Source organism: Dermacentor albipictus, chromosome 9, assembly GCF_038994185.2.
Source record: "Dermacentor albipictus isolate Rhodes 1998 colony chromosome 9, USDA_Dalb.pri_finalv2, whole genome shotgun sequence".
In the NCBI taxonomy this organism is placed as follows: domain Eukaryota; kingdom Metazoa; phylum Arthropoda; class Arachnida; order Ixodida; family Ixodidae; genus Dermacentor; species Dermacentor albipictus.
Genome location: NC_091829.1, coordinates 10475107 through 10495000, shown reverse-complemented (window position 1 = coordinate 10495000; position 19894 = coordinate 10475107). Strand labels below are relative to the sequence as shown.

General features: G+C 45.6%; 1 protein-coding gene and 1 pseudogene across 5 annotated transcripts in view; one reads left to right on the top strand and one right to left on the bottom strand.

The window, feature by feature from the left end:
• The window catches only part of LOC135911160 (neutral amino acid transporter A-like), a 54693-nt gene that overhangs the window by 16582 nt on the left and 18217 nt on the right, over positions 1-19894 (bottom strand). For 2 of the 5 annotated variants that reach the window (XM_065443338.2, XM_065443341.2), the window contains exons 2-4: positions 15562-15696; positions 1966-2217; positions 289-617 (exon numbers count right to left, since the gene is read on the bottom strand). In XM_065443338.2, coding sequence (XP_065299410.1) covers positions 289-617; positions 1966-2217; positions 15562-15696 — 716 coding nt within the window. Of the gene's footprint in view, positions 1-288; positions 618-1835; positions 2218-15561; positions 15697-18622; positions 19622-19894 lie in introns of those variants that run through there. The other 3 variants (XM_065443339.1, XM_065443340.2, XM_070525867.1) reach the window with 3 other exon arrangements.
• LOC135911094 (uncharacterized) lies at positions 5955-9405 on the top strand (annotated as a pseudogene).

Below are 19894 nucleotides of genomic sequence, written 5' to 3'. Positions count from 1 at the left end.
CTACGCCACTGTGTATGGTCATTGCGAATCGTTGTACCTATAACGCAATACTTTGTTGAAAATTATCAATTCGCGAAGTCACAACGCCGTTCAAGGTCAGAAGACGAAGATGAAACACAATCATTCATTAATCACCGTTGTCCGATTATAGTGCCTCGATATATATTTTAGTCACTAAACTCCTATAATAAGTGGAACGATAGCAGCGCCAGGGTCCCTTCCAGCAACTTTTGACGGGTGCTCCGCGGTAGCACTCCCGCAGCCTCCCGGGGGGGACAAGAGAATGACCTGGCGATGTCGTAGAGCACGTCGGTGGCGGTGCCGTTCCACGGATGCTCGTACAGTCGTGCGTGCGGCGGCACGGCGTCGAGCAGGCGCTGGAGTTCGCCGGCCTCGAAGACGCGACCCGGCTGCACCGCGAGCGTGGTCAGCACGGCGTTCCCCTGCGACGCCAGCTTGACGACCACCGCGTAGAAGAGCGAGAAGCAGGCGACGCGCAGCGACAGCGGCCGCTGCATGCTGCCCGTGGCGGCGATCACGCTCGACGCGCACAGAGGGAGCGCCGCCTCGCGCAGCATGCGCCTCAGCAACTCGCCCGGGAACGCCAGGTACATGACCTGCAGCGCAGCACACGCCCCTTCAGCTCTTCACCGGCAGGCGACGCTCCGCATTCTGTAGTGACTGGCACCATGATTCGCAATAGGGGATCAGAAAATTTGGGCGTGGTAGTTCATAGTGTTTTTTTTCTTTTTTCATTGTTTAACCTAGGTAGGATATTAGGCAGTATAGTAGCAAGAGCTTGGTGGCGCAACCCACCGCCCCGTTCCAAAGGGGACGCTCATAACATCCATCCATCCATCCATCCATGACTGCGGGACGCCTGGATACCACGCTTCTGGAGGCGGCGCCGACATCGAGGCACCCTATGCAACGACCTTATCGTGGTGTCTTGGGTGCCACTCGAACACGGAAGAGCACGAAAAACGGCGCTACTCGGGAATGAATCACTTCCAACACGTATCCTCCCTTGCTTGGAACACGATGTGTATGTGACTTCGATAAAGTCTTAGAGATGCGAGTAGCACTGTTTTCCGTCGTCGTTTTCGTGCTCTTCTCTACGGATAAGGCACCATGATTTATCTATGCCAACTCTAGCCCACATTCCGGCTATTATATTGCGCATTAGTAGGCTAACTGCACCGAGGAAGGCGGACGATTCGGACGGAATGGTGAACTGAGCGATTTTCATTACTAATAAAGCTCGAAAAGACAAGGCGGCTGAAGTTCCGTATTCTTTAGCACTCTCACGTCTCGTAACTGCAAATGAGAACAAAAGCCGCAGTATTGCCCCCCAATGTAAGACCGCTGAACCTGCCAACGATTTGGCGTCGATGTAACTAATCATTGCTCGGTAAGCTAAAAAAAAGAAGTCACAGTTTCGTAAGAAAGGCGAAGCATCGATTGCAAAAGCAAATTATTTTACAGCTATACGAAGTACGGATAGTAGTTTCATCAGCGGTATAACTTTGTAAACATTCGCTCACCAACTAAATTAACAAGCATGGTGCCACGCACGCAACAAGCAAACATAAACACATCTCAATCCATGACCGCGGACACTTGCCGGACGATTGGGGCGCCGTCGTTTTCTCACCAAAATCACTCGCTGAATATAGGTCATAGTTGACGGGGCAATTCATCCAACCAACTGAAGACTCCCTCGGCTGGCAAATAGTCATTACCAGGCCTCGAGCACTTACGAGCCCTGTGCATGTCGTCTTCAACACACCCCGTTTTTTGCGCTGCACGATTCCCTTTCAAGAACATGCACCAACCTGCCCCGTCAAGCACACTCCTGCAGGTCTCCCACGGTCATCGCAACCAGCGAACGGGTCCATCTACAAGCAGCTGCGCTTCGGGGGACGCGCCGCTTAGCCTTCGGGAACAACACGTGTCTGCACGTACGTGTCGTGCCGGCCATGGCTTGGTAGACAGGCCGCGCAGCACTATGCCCACGGTGGCGCCGGTGGTGAGGGCGGCGAAAATGGCGACGTTGTAATTGCCGCTGTAAAGGCTCAACGAGGAGTGCGCCTCCTTGGCAGCCGCCAGGGCTGCCCCACTGGGAAACTGACTGAGCTCTTCCTCGGCGCTGGCGTGCGGCACACACGGCGCAAGCTCACCAGTCGCTTGATCCGGTTCGGCTCGAGGAGTCGCGACCTGCGACGACCGCCGATATCCCAGTGTTTTCAGGCCAAGGCAATGTACAAGTTGGACAATCTAATCTTTAAGCTCATGTTACGCAGTTACGTTTCAATGACGCCAGTTACACTTTGCCCACATTGATGCTACCTGTTGCGTTTATGTTATGCTAATTAAACGTTAAGAGCACTGCTGGTACTGCATTTATTGACATCTGAGTATTGCCTTTGTACTCCATAGTCATCTTTCATAAGGGATGACTATGGTTGCAATCAGCTCATACTGATTACAATCAGTCTGAGAAGTACGTTTTGCTTGGATCCTGCAAACAACGGATACTGGAAGCTCTATACGGGCCATCTGCTTTTTCTTGTAATGCTCCGGTTAACTTTTCTTGCGGCCTGCCAGGCGCTGACCGTCAACTCTCTCAGACTTTGGCAAGCCTGTACGTTGCAGCTGCAGCTTATGTTTGTTTACTTGTCATATTATTTTTGTAATGCATTATTGTTATTATTATTATTATTAAATATATATAAATATTTTTTTTAGATCCAGATTTTGCAATACTGACGGAAACTAACATTGTTTTCTTTTTACACTTCTATAATAAAACCAGGCCTTTCCGTAAGAAAATTATTTCACAAACGCAGCGTAACGGAGAGAGCCTATCTCATTCTGTCTAGCATAAATCACGCCAATGGGCATCGGAAATTTCCCGACAAATACTGCTTAAAGGGACACTAAAGCGGAGCAACAAATTAGTTTAGACTAATAAAGTATTGTTTGGGAACACTGCAGGTAGCGATTTCAATATAGTAGTTTGATTATTAGATGAAACAATGAACGTCGAAGTGTCAGTAATGGAATTTCGCGCCGAAACCCCGACGCCGGTACGTCAGTGTGACGTCAGGGATTCCAAATTATGTTTTCGCATTTGGGGCACAAGCCGAGCAAAGGTGCCCGAAACTTGCCATGTTTAATATCTGGTTCCTTCAGAACACAATGTATTCAATCTGTACCGTTATATAATCAGATAGACCCAAGAAGATGCCATCAAAATCCATGACGTCACCGCGACCAGGTGCAGGAACTTCAAGGGGCGTCACCACCCGTCTTTCGTTCTTCCGCTTTTTCTGGCTTACCAAGCGTCTTATCGTACTAAGAGCGGTGTTTTTTGGTGTCCTAGAAAGGTAATTTACTGGTGCAGAAGAAATCATTTTTCTCTTTAGTGTCCCTTTAAGAGTAAGCTTTAATTAATATATGGGGTTTTACGTGCCAAAACCACTTTCTGATTATGAGGCACGCCGTAGTGGGGGACTCCGGAAATTTTGACCACCTGGGGTTCTTTAACGTGCACCTAAATCTAAGTACACGGGTGTTTTCGCATTTCACCCCCATCGAAATGCGGCCGCCGTGGCCGGGATTCGATCCCGCGACCTCGTGCTCAGCAGCCTAACACCATAGCCACTGAGCAACCACGGCGGGTAAGAGTAAGCTTTAGCTCGGGCCCAACTCCAACGCGGCCTATTCAAATACATGTAAAACGCAAAAACGTTTTTCTGAGATAACCTATGGACCGATTTTAATGAAATTTGTTGCATTTGAGAGAGAAAGTTACATTCTAGTGACTGTTTGAAGCGAAATTTCGATTTAGTGCTTGAAGTGTGCTAAAACGATTTTCAAATATTCGACAGTTTGAAAAAAGATAGAAGCACGAAGTTTACACATTCATAGCTCTGCATCAAGAACAGATATCACGGTTCTGTAAAATGCATCCATTAGGTCATTCAAAGCGGACAAATTCGATGTCATTTTACATCTTACATCAATTTGTTACGTTGTTGACAAGGGTCCTGAAAAAGCTGTATTTTCATATTACCCAATTTTTCTATATTCATATGTAACATATCAATTTTGTCCGCTTTAGATGCACTATTAGATGCAATTCACAGAATCGTATTATAATTTTTCGTTGTTGAGTTAGAGAGTTGTAGAGACCAGAGGTTATTCCCTATGTACACAAGGTGTCACACAGCCTTAAAAAGGTCGCTAACCGTCATGGTATCCCTCTGGTTTTCTCTGCGCCCAACAAGCTTTCGAAGCTGTTCTCGAGTTTGCTGCAAGAGCAGGCGGGCCTGCCGCACGAGGCATGAGAAGCCCTTTGTTGAATGCTCCAGAGGGGTTGTTTATGCAATTCCCTTGCACCCTTGTGGGCAGCTCTACATTGGTCAAACTGAGCGTTGTGTGAATGACCGTTTAAGGGAACATGCCGAAAAACTAAAGAAAAAATAGGATAAGGGCGCACATTTGGTGGCTCATGTTACCGCGTGTGGTTGCGACGCTCGATTTTCAGAGACAACCATTCTTGGCAGGAGCGGCAACTCGTCTTCCAGGCTCGCTCTTGAGGCCTTCTTTATCAAGAAGAATAGAGATAGATGTGTGAGTGAGCCTTCTATCACATTACTGGATGCCGAATTTAACTTCTTGCGCGACTGCCTTTGATGTGCATGTACCGGCTTCACTTCTGTTTGGTAGGCGCATGCGTGACAAGAGGATATATATATATATATGCACCATCCTTCCTTTCCATTAAACAGTTGTGAGTAGCGCTTGTCCTTGTCTGTCTTCCTTGTGTTTGTGGTTTATTTGCGCTAAGCTACTACTTCAAATATGGACGACCAACTAGCCCAACTGTCAACTCTTGCACGTTAAAGAACCCCAGGTGGTCGAAATTTCCGGAGCCCTCCACTACGGCGTGTCTCATAATCAGAAAGTGGTTTTGGCACGTAAAACCCCATATATTATTATTATGTCAACTCTTCTAGGTGCAAAACCTGCAGGCACCTTCAAAGTGACATTAAAATTAAAAGCACCGCAAATAGTTATACACATAAAGTCAAATCTAGCTTCACTTGTACAAGTTCGGATGTGATTTATATGCTTGAATGTTCCTTCTGTAAGAAACAATATATCGGTGAAACAGGACGATCGATGAACGTCAGATTAAACGGACATCGCGCGGACACAGCTAAAAAACTTCCCAAAGCCGTCGCCGAGCATTTCAACCAACCAGGTCATAACTTTGATGAACTTAAACTTTACATCTTGGAGTCAAATTTCCGTTCTGAACGAAAAAGAAAATCCAGAAAATCGTACCTTATCCATAAGTTCAAGACATCGCAACCAATAGGCATAAACGTCTCAAAGGGAGCTTTAGAATCTATTCGCTATGCTAAACTTCACGCTATAGGCAACAACACTTAGTTTTGTTTCTTGGCATAACCCCCCTTTTTTCCCTTTCCTTCCCCTTCCTTTTTTTTTTTTTTGTCAGCCGGCGTGTCAGACCAACACCCTCTAGAGAACTTAAGGCCTTCTGGCTGACCCTCTCCCCTTGAGCTAAGTCACGCATAAGAGGCCAACATAGAAGTTCCGTGCAGCGCGCTGCGAAGGTACTAGCACCGCGCACGTGTTGAAAATGAAGCGCGGAAGATATACAATAGTTAACTCCGGTTATTCGGAGAAGAACGAGGCGACGACGGTGGCGACAACAATTCGATTAGTTCCAGGAACCCTGCCACTCCCTGAATAGCTTCAAGGTTAAACAAGTCCCGGCATGCTCAGCCATGCTGCCGCATACTTCCGAACGCACATTTTTTTCTAGACGTGACTAGTGCATGCAGTCTCAACACTTGTGCTGTGCTTGTGATTTTGTGTACCGCAAGTCTTCGTTGCCCCTGAATGTGAAGTGCCTAGATATGCCTAATAAGTGCTGCGTGCCCAATTGCCGGAGCAATTACAAATCGGGGCAAAAAATATCACGTCTTCAAGTTTCCACAACATGAAGAAGCCCAGAGTGCCTGGATTAGGGCGATACCACGTGCAGACTTCATTGTATCACCGCACTCCAGGGTAAGATGTTCAGAGCTTCTTTAAATAGATACTTTTGAAAAATACGGGAAGGTAAATTGCTAAATTACAGAAAGTGCCTGTAAATCAGGAATGTTAGAATAAATTTTAGAACAACTTTTAACTTCTTTCTAGGTCTGTGAACTTCACTTCATTGAGGCCGACATCGTGCGGGAGGTCTCTCACATCGACGACCTTACAGGGAACACCGTCACTGCACCACTCTCACGCCTGCGTCTTCGCCCAGGCGCAGTCCCATCAAAGTTTCCTCAATGTCCATCTTATCTTTCGAAGCCAATCACCTCGAGGGAACATCCGGATTCCAAGCGCATGCGTCTTCAGGCTGCTTCTTTGAAGAAAGCGTGTGAAGCGTCTGCTGAAGCATTCCGCAAGGAGAAGGAAGCGGATAAGATTCTAAACCTAGAAGACCTGATGCAATTCATAACAAGCAAAAATTCTACGTTCTGGCACGCTATTGAACGGAAGGAAAGACTAATTTTACTGCACATCACTGAAGATGACGCTCCGTGCATCAAATATTCAATTGCAGTAAAAGCCGACCTCGGCATGACAGTTTACTTCGCAAGGACGCCGATAACGAAAGTGGGCATCGATTCCCCCGTTCCAACTGTAGCAAACAGCAAGAAAGCGGTGATGGATCTCCTCGAGAGCGTTGAGAATAGCAGTGCCTACTTCCCTCAAAGTCCTGAATCCTGTAATGAAGATATATGCAAGCAGATTCTTCTGCTGCTTGAAAAGTTGTCTTTCTCGCCCACAGATGGCAGTTCCAATGTCATACAGTTTCTTAGCGAGCAGTTAAAGCTACTCTCCATGAAGAAAGTTCGGAGGCGTTACTCAGCCGACTTCATGATATTTTGCTGTCTACTATTCACAGTATCACCTCATGCATACAAATATATACGCGGATCCGGACGCATGGCTCTCCCGCACCCAGTGACCATTCGTTCAATATGCTCATCGTACGGCATGAGTCCTCAAATCGAACATCAGAGTGAATCATTCCTCCGGTACATGGCGGGGAGAATTACCGATTTGAATGATCGCCAACGTTTTGTGACTCTGATGGTGGATGAAATTCACATCAAGCCTTATTTCGACTACAAGGGAGGCAATATTACCGGTGCTGATCTGAACAGCTCAGCTGCAGCAACCAGCGCACTTGTCTTCATGGTGCAGAGCATCTTGTGCCAATTTAAGGAAGTCGCTCACATCGTCCCTGTGCAAAGAGCCGACGCAGAAGATCTGCACAACTTGCTGAGGAAAGTAATATGCGGACTAGAAGAGATTGGGTACAGGGTAGTTTGTGTCGTAAGTGACAACAATGCTATCAACGCGAAGGCTATGTCTCACTTCTCGTCACCTCCTTTTAAACAAATTGTTTACGCTCACCCATCGAACCCCAAAAGACCACTCTTTTTTGTAATAGACCCGGTACACATACTCAAATGTATACGCAATAACTGGCTGAACCAGAAAAACGACCAAAAGTGCTTCTACTTTCCCGAGTTGAAACCAGACTTCATTGGAAAACAGCAAATGCTCTCTGCATCATTCGCTACAATCAGAAATCTCTACAACTTGGAGTCCGAGAGGCTGTTAAGCTATGGCTACACCTGTCAAGAAAGGCTCTCTGTCCATCGAACATTGAAAGACAGAACGTGAAGTTGGCATTGCAGATCTTCAATGACTACCTTCCTGAGGCCCTTCGAGCCCTTGGGACGAAGCACAACCTTCTGTTTTTTGAGGGTACTGCCACTTTCATTGAGATAGTGGTAAAATGGTGGAAGATTGTGAACGTGAAAACCCCTTCGAAAGGAAAAAGGCTACTGGACAAGTTCCAGGAACCAGTGCTTCCTAACGAAAATGATATCAAGATTGATTTCCTGCGCAATCTTTTGGCCTGGTTGGAAGAGTGGAAAAGCAAAAATTTGGACAGCGGCACGTTAACAAGAGAGACCCATGCCGCTATCGACCACACAACATATGCTTTAGTGGAGTTCACAAAGTACTGTTTAGAAGAGCTCAAGTTCTCGTACGTCCTTTTAGGAAAGATCCAGACCGACAGTTTGGAGGAGCGCTTCGGGAAGTACAGGATGCTAGCTGGATCCCAGTATCATGTGTCGATAAGACAAGTGTACGAATGTGAGAACAAGCTAAGGCTGCAAAGCACTCTACCAGCCATCAGTAAGGATGAGCGATGGGATGAATTTCAGACACACACAGACCACCCACGCCCTAGCCTAAATGTGGTAGTAACAAAGGATGCACTGTCTGAAATTAAAGAAATCGTCCCCGTACTGGTCTACGTGGCGGGCTATGCCGTGTACGCTTCATTGAAAAAGCTCAACTGTTCGAAATGCAGGGACGCACTGACAGAGAAAAGGTTGACATCGGTCTCAGACTCGGATGGACGGTACGACCTCGTGAAACAACTTGACAGGGGAGGACTTGTCTATCCAGCTATATTTGCCGTCAGCGCTGTCGCACACAACTACGTGGTTGTTAAGCAACTATCAGCGAAAGAGGAATTTATTAATCTGCCAAACCAACGTCGTTTAGTGACTGACCTCACGCTTGAACTGCTCGTCAGTGATGATTCTTCAGAGTTCGACGCTTGCGAGGATGGACATAAATGTGAATTTGTGTTAAGGCACCTTTTGTAGTGTAGCACGAATATTTTATTGAGGAATTACTGCTGCAAGATGAACGACAAGATATTGGATGCCAATGCAAAGGCAAGGAAGAGAAAAGCTGAAACTCTGCGCAATAAGGCAGCTGTTTCCTTGTAAATAGCTGCACGAATGTTTTATATTCCGTTTCTATACTTATGTGAGTTGTTGTAAATTAGTGCACTGCTGTAATTAGTGCGTCGAAATACATGTGTCCCCAATAAAATTGTTCATACGCAATTGTGAAGCTGATAGAGTGCGTTACATTCACCATTGCCGCGCCATAAAAACCGTAAGTACAAAAATATGGAAGAAAAAGCTTTTATGGATTCAATTTATTTGAAGTAATAGGTATGAAGTGTGGGGTATAATAAATCACTATTATTATTATAATGCACAAAAAACGTACATTACAAAGACGACAAAGCGCGGCGCTATAAAAAGCTGCTGGCATCAATACATGCACAAGCGTTACAAAGCTGTTTTGTATCTGTGCCTCTAAATAAATGCTTTGTAAGGTGCCTGCTGCTCATTCCGCAGCTTAGACTGAAGAAAACGTGTGGAGTGGTCAATAAAAGCATACGGCTGCTAGGTGAACCAAGCCGCGATCCCTTCACTGAACCCGTATCCCCGAGCGTGCCGATGGCCTCTTGCCCGTGACGTCACTCGCCGAGCACTCCGGCCTGTCAGACGCGCTTGACACGCCGGCTAATGCGCGTGCATTGACAGACTGGAGGGGGGGGGGGGTGCCCTGGCTTTGACCTTGTACACAGCGTTCCTTTATTCTCAGTTCGATACGCTAACACATTTTCCCTCGTTTCCGCATCCTCCCGCGTCACACCCTCTCTCCTTTCGAAGTACTCCACCTATATATACTGTGGCGAGGAAAGCATACATCGCCTTGAAGAAGACAAGTCCACTTGTCGAAACGTTGGCTCCTGCATTCACCTTGTTCAAGTTTTGCTCATCGTCTTGAATCTCCATCTCCCGCATTCCCCGTTTTTTCTCTGGATTCATACGTATTGTAGTGGCACAGCATCGCAGGGTACCGCCACTATTCACACTACTGTCACTTATAGTTTCAATTGCCTAGTGATTGACAGCAGTAAGAAATTTAAGGATGAGCTAAAAAATAAAAAAAGATATCTCAGTAAAATAGGAAGCTGGTTCCGTATCATACAATCGCAATGAATACGTAGAAACACTATACAGGCAGCACCACTAATAGATATGGCATTTAAGGATGAAGCATTGCAAGCTTACCTGTTAAGGTCAGAGATTAAAAAATTCAGTGCTGTGGAAATTCAGGTAGCCTAATGTCAGCAGTATCAGCTTGAGAAGCGGATCCCATCCAACCAGCGGCGTAGCCAGAAATTTTGTTCGGGGGGGGCTACGCCACTGGCCCCATGTATATATATATATATATATATATATATATATATATATATATATATATATATATATATATATATATATATATATATATATATATATATATATATATATATATATATATATATGTGTGGGGCTAGTGGCGTAGCCAGAAATTTTGTTCGAGGAAGCTTTAGCTCGGGTGCTCCTATTTACATACATGTAGAAGGGGAATTCGTTTTCCCCCTGCAACCACTTCACCAAATTTGAGGAGGTTTGTTGCATTTCAAAGAAAAAGTTTAATTCTAGTGACTACTGGTTTCCAGTTTTCCATTTAGGTAGTCAATTATTTATTAAAAATTGGCCAAATCAAAAATTTTCAAAATACGAAACTATCACGTTTAAAGCTCCCTGACTCAACAATGAAAAATAATATCACAATTCTGTGAATTGCACGTAATATTACATCTACAGCGGACAAAATAGATGTGTTACACATCAATCTCAATAAAATTTAGTATTGTGGAAATACCGCTTGTGCAGAACCCTTGTACACAACGTAACCAATTCACGTAAGATAAATTGACATAGCAAACTTGTCCGCTTTGACTGCTGTAATAGATGCCGTTTACAGAACCACAATGTCTGTTCTTCATGCATAGCTATTAGTTTGTAAACGTCGTGCTTCTATTTTTTCAAGCTTTCGAATTTTTCAAAATATTTTAAACGAAATTCAGGCCCTAAATCAAAGTTGTGTTTCCAACAGAACTAGGATTTAACTTTCTCTCTCAAATGCAACCAATTTCAATAAAAGTTATTAGCAGGATTATCGAAGAAAAGCGTTTCTGCGTTTTACAAGTATTTGAATAGGCCGCGTCGGATTGGGCCCAAGCTAAAGCTTCTTCTTAAACAATTTGTCAAGGGATCAAATCCATGAATAATAACTGCATTGTCATTGCCAAAGATGCTGCAAACGAATTCTTGAACCCTACGCACATCAAAACAATAAAATATGTATTTTTTCATAAAAGAATATACTCGTATGTGCCAAAAATTTTGCCCAAAATAACTGATATCAATGCTTCCATATTTTGGTCTATTTATTAAGTAAAGAAAATATCACACGAACTTTAGAACTATATCGGTTCGAAAGCAGGAAAGCAGTGCATGCCGCTGATATGAAAAATTAAAAGGCAATGAACTGAACAAGTTAGAGGACAAATATGTTCATGAAACTTTGTCATTCAAGAACCGTGCTTACATTCTTGTATATATGCAATGGCCAGTGAAAAATCTCAATGACGCTGTAATTTGTTTTAATGTATTACGCAGGAGCAGCTGTCACCGGTCGTGTATCGTGAGTAATTGCACCGAAATTATAGTCGCAACAGAGGGCACGTATAAAAAGCAGGAATTCTGCAAGATATACGAGGGCAAGTCAAATGAATGTGAGCCAACAACGGGGTACTTTTTTAAAAGTAGTCTTCATGAGAATTTAGACATTTGTCCCATTGACTAACGAGTCGCGTGATTCCCGTCTTATAAAACTCCTTGGGTTGCTTCTTCAAGAAGTCTGTATCTGGTTCCCTTGAGCTGTTTTTCGGTTGCCCCAAAATGTAGAAGTCGCAAGGTGACAGTTCTGAGCTGTATGGCGGATGCTGCAGCGTTTCCCACTTGAACTTTGCCAGTTTTGTATTAACCACATAAGCGACGTGGGGACAGGCATTGTCGTGGAACAAGATGACCCCATTCGTCAATTTTCCACGTTGTTCGTTCTTGATTGCGACACGCTGCCGTTATGGCGTTTCACAATATCGGAAACAATTGATAGCCTCTCAAGATTTAGCAAATTTTATCAGTAATGGACCCTGACGACCGAAAAGAAGTCAACAACACCTTTCCAGTGGAAATGCTGGCCTTTGCGTTCTTTGGACGTGGTAAATTCGAATGTTTCCACTGTAAGCTTTGCCGTCGTGTTTCAGACTCGTAGTAGTAGCACCAAGGTTCGTCCCCGATCGCAATTGCAAACAAGAAGTCGCCATCCTTATTGATCAGATGTGTCAAGGCAGCGCGAAACTTCTCCGTCTTCTCGCGATAGATAAAAATCTTGGGGATCCATTGCGCACCAAAGAGCCGATAACCGAGAAGCTCATGAATTATGGCGTGAACCGAACCGTGACTGATGTTCAGACCGTCTGCCAGTTCATCGATGCTTATCCTCCGTTCTTGTTTCATCAGCTCATGAACCTTTGAAATTGTGTGGGGGGTGATTGCACGATGATTTTGGCCCGGTCTTGGAATGTCTTTACAACGCCCTTTACACCGTTTGCTCCAACGCTTCACAGTGGCCAATAAAATGCCGTGTTCAACGTAAACGGCAGCCATACGGCGATTTATTTCTGTTTTGGAAACACCTTTAGCTGTCAAAAACTTCGCGACACCGAGCTGTTCAACTTTTGAAGTGTCCGTTATGTGATGCAAACATATTCAACCCAGTGTATGAGAGCATTAAAGAACATTTATCTTCACACCTGCGTGTCACTTTTGTAAATGAGACATGCCGTTCTCCTACGCGCATGCCTCGCAGATAATGAACCGAACCATTATTGCGTGGTTAGATTAGGCTCACTTTCATTTGACTCGCCCTCGTACATTAGAAATGCAAAGATACAATGGGATATACAAATGAGAAAATACGGCTTGATAAAGGACAAAAACTGTCACTGGAAACAAAGTTCGCTGCATGTGTACACAAAACCTCGCAACAAGATATTTAAGTATACGTATAAGTCTCCAATGAGTCTATGTATGTAAGAAAAAGTAACTGTATATAATGCGTCAAACAAGGTAAATAAACATGTTGCACAATCATAGAATCACAGAATCCTAGATTCCGCCCCCATTCCATCCACTCCCCCCGATGTATTGCGCGCGACGGAAGGCGGCGCGCTTGCTCCCCGCTTTTCTCCTTTGCGCACACAAGACTGAGCCACCATCGTCGGCTCACCCATTCCACCTCCCCTCCTACGCTTTCACTCGCACATACAGCATGCAGCGCGTGGTCACGATGTTATCGCACTTGGACTTTATGCGGAACATGAGGGCGACGGCGACGGCAGGAATGCGCCTGGAGTGTCCATATAATTGCTTTCGCAATAATATAATAAGCGTATCCGGCAATTGAAGCGTCCCGTCGTCCATTACTTTCCGCAAAAGAAGTATCAAAATCGAACTTTCACCATGCGACAATTCGCTGCGCCGCAACAATGTATTTTTTTTCTGTGGGGCGGAGGCACCGAAATGAAAAAAAAAACGCATAGGAAAGTATGTTGGCCAGAATCGAATGCCTACATCGGGCACCTAATGGGGCTACGGAAGGAATACCGAAGAAACCATGAGACGCTTGGCCCACTGAGAACCATACGCATACTGCTCAGTATCCTACACCGGCGAAACAAGACTTTCCGGAAAGGTTAAGGAACGCGGTGCAATCCTTCGAGTCCCCACAGTGATGGCGGCGAGCGACCATTCTTTTTTTTTCTCGTCTGCTAGCCAGAAAGCTTCCAAAACTCTGTCAGGTGAAAATCCACTCGGCCAGAGCAAACCGAACGCCAACCGAAGTGCACCGCGTGGTGGTCGGGGCCATACGAGAAAAACATATGCGCTCTGGCTCGCTCTGGCAGCCCGCGGGTAGGGTAGCGAGAACAAAAAAAAAAAATGAAGAGGCTCAATGTGTCCGCGGCGAATAAAAGTCAAAGTAGAAAAAATAAATAAGAAGGTAGTTACTTTGGCTGGCTTTACTGTCTTGACATGGATGTCCTGGCGTCGGTTTAAAAAAATGTTGATATTTTTTTATGTGACATGATGGCACAAATGAACCAACCCAACGCATCGTCTCATTGGACCTCGCTGCGTGCTTTGTCAACTTGTCTGCTAGTGTGTTGATTTGGCTTGTCTCGTTGTATGTTCCGATGTAAGATTTTAGAAAAGTCAATGGAGCTTTGGCGTCAAATGTTTATAACAACATTAAACCCACAAAGTTCCGCAATTGAAAATTTAAAGCACAACTTTGGAAATGTCAATGCACGTTTCACATCAAGAGTTTATGAGATTTATACCCATAAAGTTCCGCAATTGATATCCATGCGCTCCATAGATTCCGTGGCCTCAGTGAGATGCCGCGGTGAGCCCGCTCACCATCAAAGCGCCCTTGAAACTTTGTGCTCGGATGGCACTGCTTGGCGTTATGTGACTGCCGGTCTATGGGCGTTGCCACGAAATCCAGCCCGAGTTCGCAATCTTCGCGTTTAAATGTCTTTTCGAGCGTCAAAAAGACATTCTAGACAAAATCCAGAGTGATTTCCGGCGCCGGGGGTCGCTTTGGTCGGCGGTGCATGGACAGCACGAAAAAATTTCGGGGGGGGCTCAAGCCCCATAAGCCCCCCCCCTGGCTACGCCCCTGCATCCAACGGTTATAGTTTCGCACAGTGATGTCATAGCAGTATCTGGTATCATAAGATACACGATACATTCTTTAATGCATCGGAAATACAGATACTGATACACATCTTGCCAGATGTATCATGATACAGATACAAGATACCCCAAGTACATCTAAGACAGCATTTAAGATACATAAATCTTCGATACTGCCAGCACTGCGTGCGATATCTCTGTTGCCTCCGGAAGCGGAGGACGGGGACATCAAATAAATCCTGCATCAGACATGCATGACAATGACAGGAAGAATAACCTACGATTAAATTTCTGGGCCAACTTTTTTCATGAAAATGTCGTGTAAACAGTAGATATGATTGAGTGGTAAATGAACATGGTCGTGTTTATGCACTTCAAGTAAATCAGGACGTTACCGTCTATTTAAATTCTAGCTAGAAGTGTATGTTGTGCACATGCATGCTAATAATAGTTATCGCTTCAATATGGGAGGGAAAACGCGAGCACACTGATTCTCTGTCAATGTAATCGCAAAACAGACGTGAGCGCTTCCATCTGAGCTCTATGACGCCCCGCCACGATGTCTACCACGCTTGTCGTCACATCAGAGGAGGGAAGAAGAAGAACTGAATACTCCAGTCACGTCATTTGCGTTGACCCCTTTAGCACTCCTCTGTTTTGTGCGTGTCTGTTCGAACTGCGCTCATCTTTCCTCAGTTTTTCTTGACCCCCTACGTACTGCTGCTACCATGTCAACTTAAACAAGCTTAGCGTCACGCAGATTCCAACATACATTCCATTGGATTTGTCCGTTTCTTTTATCTCACTTGCCAAAAGTGGCCAGTCACTGGCACTGCTGCAGAGAGGCTAATTCCGAAGTATCGCTAAAGCATAAAATCAAAGTCTGGCACCCTAATTCAGTTGCGGGCGTTCTACATACCGGCAAGGCCATGGACTCGTCAGTAACACCTTGTCCTTGGATAGGCGAAGTCATCTTACGAAGGGCACAGCGTTTGAGGAGCCAAGTATCCTGGTGAAAGGGAGGGGGTTTGCGAGAACGACGACGAATGCCGCACTATATTCAGTATAAGAGGGAAGAAAACAATGGTTATTTTAGACAAAGAAAGAGGACCAGCTAGCATATGAATGAATGAATTATTTAATGGTGTGGTGCTTACTGGCGCAAGGGCCAGGTGCGGCCAAAGAGCACCATGGCCGCGGTAATGAGTTAACAGTGTAGTTATGAGTTCTATGAAGTTGATGTGACGTGGCTGTAAAGGGGCCTTAAATATGGTAGCTCTAAAGTGCGAAAATCTATGTGGCGATGACAAATGACGTGCACTATGAGCATTAAGATGCATCGCGAAAGAATGATTCAATATACAAAATATGTCAGATGCGAAAATTGGCAAGAGCACTACAGCCTCTTTAGAGCACTTGAAACACAAGGGCCTGGAGGCATGTGCTATAAAAACAATTATCACAGCAGCATCCTCTGGAAAGAGGTCATGCTAAGAATTTAATGGACTTATAACATGTAGGATAACATCATTAAAAAAACCGAGGACTGCTGTGACGTTAAAGAGTTGTTCTTGACCAAGAAACATAGCCGGGTGAAGAGGGACACAATAGCGGTATGCAAGAGGAAAATGTTTCCTTCTCTCAGCTTCGGCTCCCCGATACTCCAGGAGGACGTGAAGGACGGTCAGCCTCTGACCACACCTACCACAGGTTGGAGGTTCATTTCCAGCAAGCAGAAAATTATGAGTGCCAAATGTGCGTCCTAGTCTGAGACGACTGAATAGGAAATCTGTTCACTGTGATTTTGTTGCGGAGGGCCAAAATCATAACTGTGGCTTTATCACGCGCCGCTTATTATTTGTTTCTGCGTCTCACATGCGTTGCCCCCCCCCCCCTTAATAGTTTCGAAGTTTCTTTCTTAAGAAAGGCTTCAGACCTGTGACAGGGACAGCAGCGGTAGGATTAACAGCATGCGATGCAATTGACGTGGCCATCTCGTCCGCCAGAACGTTACCCTCGATGCCCCTATGGCCAGGCACCCAGCATATAATGATACTCTGATTAGATTGATATGCTTTACACATGTAGGAATAGGGTTCAGTAAGTCCTGGATTTTTGTGCTTACAGAGTGACATCAAGGCCTTCACCACGCTTAGGGAGTCTGTATATATAACTGATTTTTGGAATTTTGATTTTCTTATATGTTTCACAGGCGACAATAGTGCGTAGGCCTCAGTGGTAGAGATACTTGTTTCCGGATGCAGTACTTCAGATTCCGAGCAGGATGGACAAAACGGCTGCATAGGACGCCCTGGCATGCGACTTGGAAGCGTCTGTGCAGAATTGTGTACAGGAGTGCTTGTACTGGAGTTCTAGGAAATGCATTCGGATTTCGACCTCTGGAGCGTGCTTTCTAACTTCTAGAAAGGAGATGTCACATTCTACCACCTGCCACTCCCAAGGGGAGTAAAAGCTTGGTTGGATTCATTAAGCGATGCTTGTGGAGTGGGACATGTATTTCATCACTAAGCTCCCTCGCACGCAGCGAGAAAGGCTATTTTACAGAGGGACGATTGGTGTATGAAAACATGGACGTTCATGATTAGAGTGTATTTTGAGAAAATATGTGAGGCTGATGTATGTTCACTGCAAGTGGAGTGACCACTCATGTGATTCTGCGTACAAGCTTTCAATCGGGCTTGTCCTGAAAGCGCCAGTGGCTAAGCGGATACCTAGATGGTGGACAGGATCTAGCATCTTTAGCGCGCTCGGGGCGGCAGAGTTATATACGACGGCACCATAGTCCCGTCGTGACCAAATTAGGGTCATGTAAATATTTAATAAACACTTCCTGCCACTACCCCATGTAGTGTGGGATAGAAGGTTCAGTAAGTTCATTGTTTTTAGACATTTTTCTTTAAGATATTTAATCTGTGGAATGAAAGTAAGCCTGGAGTAAAGTATAATAAGTAGGAATTTATGCTCTTTGTTGACATGTATTTGTTGTCCACACAGTTCTACACAAGGATCTGGAACGAGGCCTTTCTTTCTTGTAAAAAGAACAAAAGAACTTTTCTGATCGTTGATTTTAAATCTATTTTTGTCTGCCCACTTGGACACCTTGTTCAAGCCATGCTGTACTTGTCTCTCGCCCACTGCGACGTTACAGCATCTGAAAACTAATGAATGTTGTCCAGTGCAGTTTAGCACTCCTCCCTGAGGTGTACCAGTTTCCTGCAGAAATGAATGTGACAGTACATTGCCGATTTTTACACGGAAGGTACGATTGGACAAATAACTTTCTGTTAGGTTTAGCATATTGCCACGGATGCCAATTTCGGACAAGTCTCTTAAGATTCGGTAGCGCCACGTTGTGTCGTACGTCTTCTCCATATTGAGGAATAGGGATAAGAAAAACTGTTTGTGTACAAATGCGTCACGGATATTTCCTTCAATACATAAAAGATCATCGGTTGCAGACGGCCCTTCTCTGTACTCACACTGATAGGGATCAAGCATTTTGCTCTGTTCAAGGAAATGGATGAGTCGTAGATTAATCATTTTGTGAAATACCTTACAAAGGCAACTTGTGACCACAATGGCTTCTTTCCAAGCGGTTGGAAGGTATCCGACGGCCCGAATAGTGTTGAAAAGTGCGAGTAGTGCAACGTGTGTGCCAGTGTGTAAATTTTTGACCATTTCATACATGACTCCGTCAGATCACGGTGCAGAGCTCTTGCATGCGATCAAGGCAGCTCTCAGCTGGGCAATACTAAAAGGACAGTTATACGGTCCATTCTGTCGCATTTACGTATGAGTGGCTTACATTCTTCTATTTGTTTATATTTGAGAAAGGATTGTGAATAATGGGTTGAGCTTGACACGCTCTCAAAGTGCTCCCCAAGTGAGTCTGCCTAGTCTTGCAAGGTATCGTCCAGTGTGTTTACCAAAGGGAGTGAATATGTTTGTCGCCCTCTTACCTTATTAACGCTGTTCCAGACTTTGGCCTCATCTGTATACGAGTTGATGCCCGATAAAAACTTCTGCGCTGGTTGCCGCAGATAACTTTAGTGGTGCCGGCCACCCTAGGGTAGTCTGGCCTGTTTGCTGGTTGGGTGGAGTAGGCTTAACTACTTCCACCCCAGGGGCAGGAGCCACAAGTGACAGCTCACTGCGCGCGGGCTGGGCACTTGTCAGTGGCCGCAACGACGTTGCCCCCCGACACGCCGCATCAGCATAAGGTGTGCTGTGGAAAGATGAGCACCTCTTACGGGCATCCTTGAAAGAAATATTTTCTTTGACTTTTAGGGTGATTTTGTCTTTTTCTCTCTTCCACTTCGGACAGGAACGTGAATAGGCTGAATGGTCACCACTGCAGTTCACAAAGTGCGGTGTGCCCCTACAGTTGTCGGAGGGGTGGCGCTTGTTGTGCCCGTACAACCAGCCCGGATTCCGAATCTACAAGATGCAGAATTTATCCTGAGAACGCCCTTTGGACAAACCCGGGGCTGCGCCGAAAGGCACAGCGCCCCAACGCTCCCTTCACAAGTCAAGATGCTGCGCCGCCAGGCAGCGGCGTCCTGTGGAGGAGTATCGGCGAGCGACATGTCCAAACGTGCAACAAAGTGCTAGACAGCCCGCAGCCGTATTTCCTTTTCCCTGGAGGCGCGCGGCAAACTTGAAGCGGGTGGCCAGCGTGGTCGCTGGTTGGACCTCTCGGACGACCGTCGAATGCTGGCTTTGTATTGGGCCGTTTGAGTGACAATCGTTTCTCGGGGCTTTATAAGCCCCTATGCCGCCGCCTGGAGAACCGGATCCACTGAACCACCGTGAGCCGAGTGCCGCTCTCGGGTGGAGTGAGATGCGTTACGTGTGGGAGTTTCGCCGGACGTCGCCGTGCGGGAATAGTCGCGTTTACTGTTGGCTCTCGGCCCACGTGCCGATGCGATCTTGTCCTGTATAATGACCTTTACATAGTGTATAAAGTATCTTTTGTTATTCTCACCGACGCCTGACTCGGAGTGTTCGCTACCGACTAGAGAGCTGGCAACGCTCTGTCACGAAACGGTGACGAGCGCTACGGGACCACCTCAAAGTCGCAACACCCTGGACTCCATACTTTGCACAGGTTATTTGACCGCAAATGCTCTGCCAGCCATGGCCGAATCTTTGGCATTGGAAGCACCGTCTAGGGTTTGGGATATATGGTCGGACAGTTAACTTAATGTATCCTACTGCAATGGTTTCCGGCA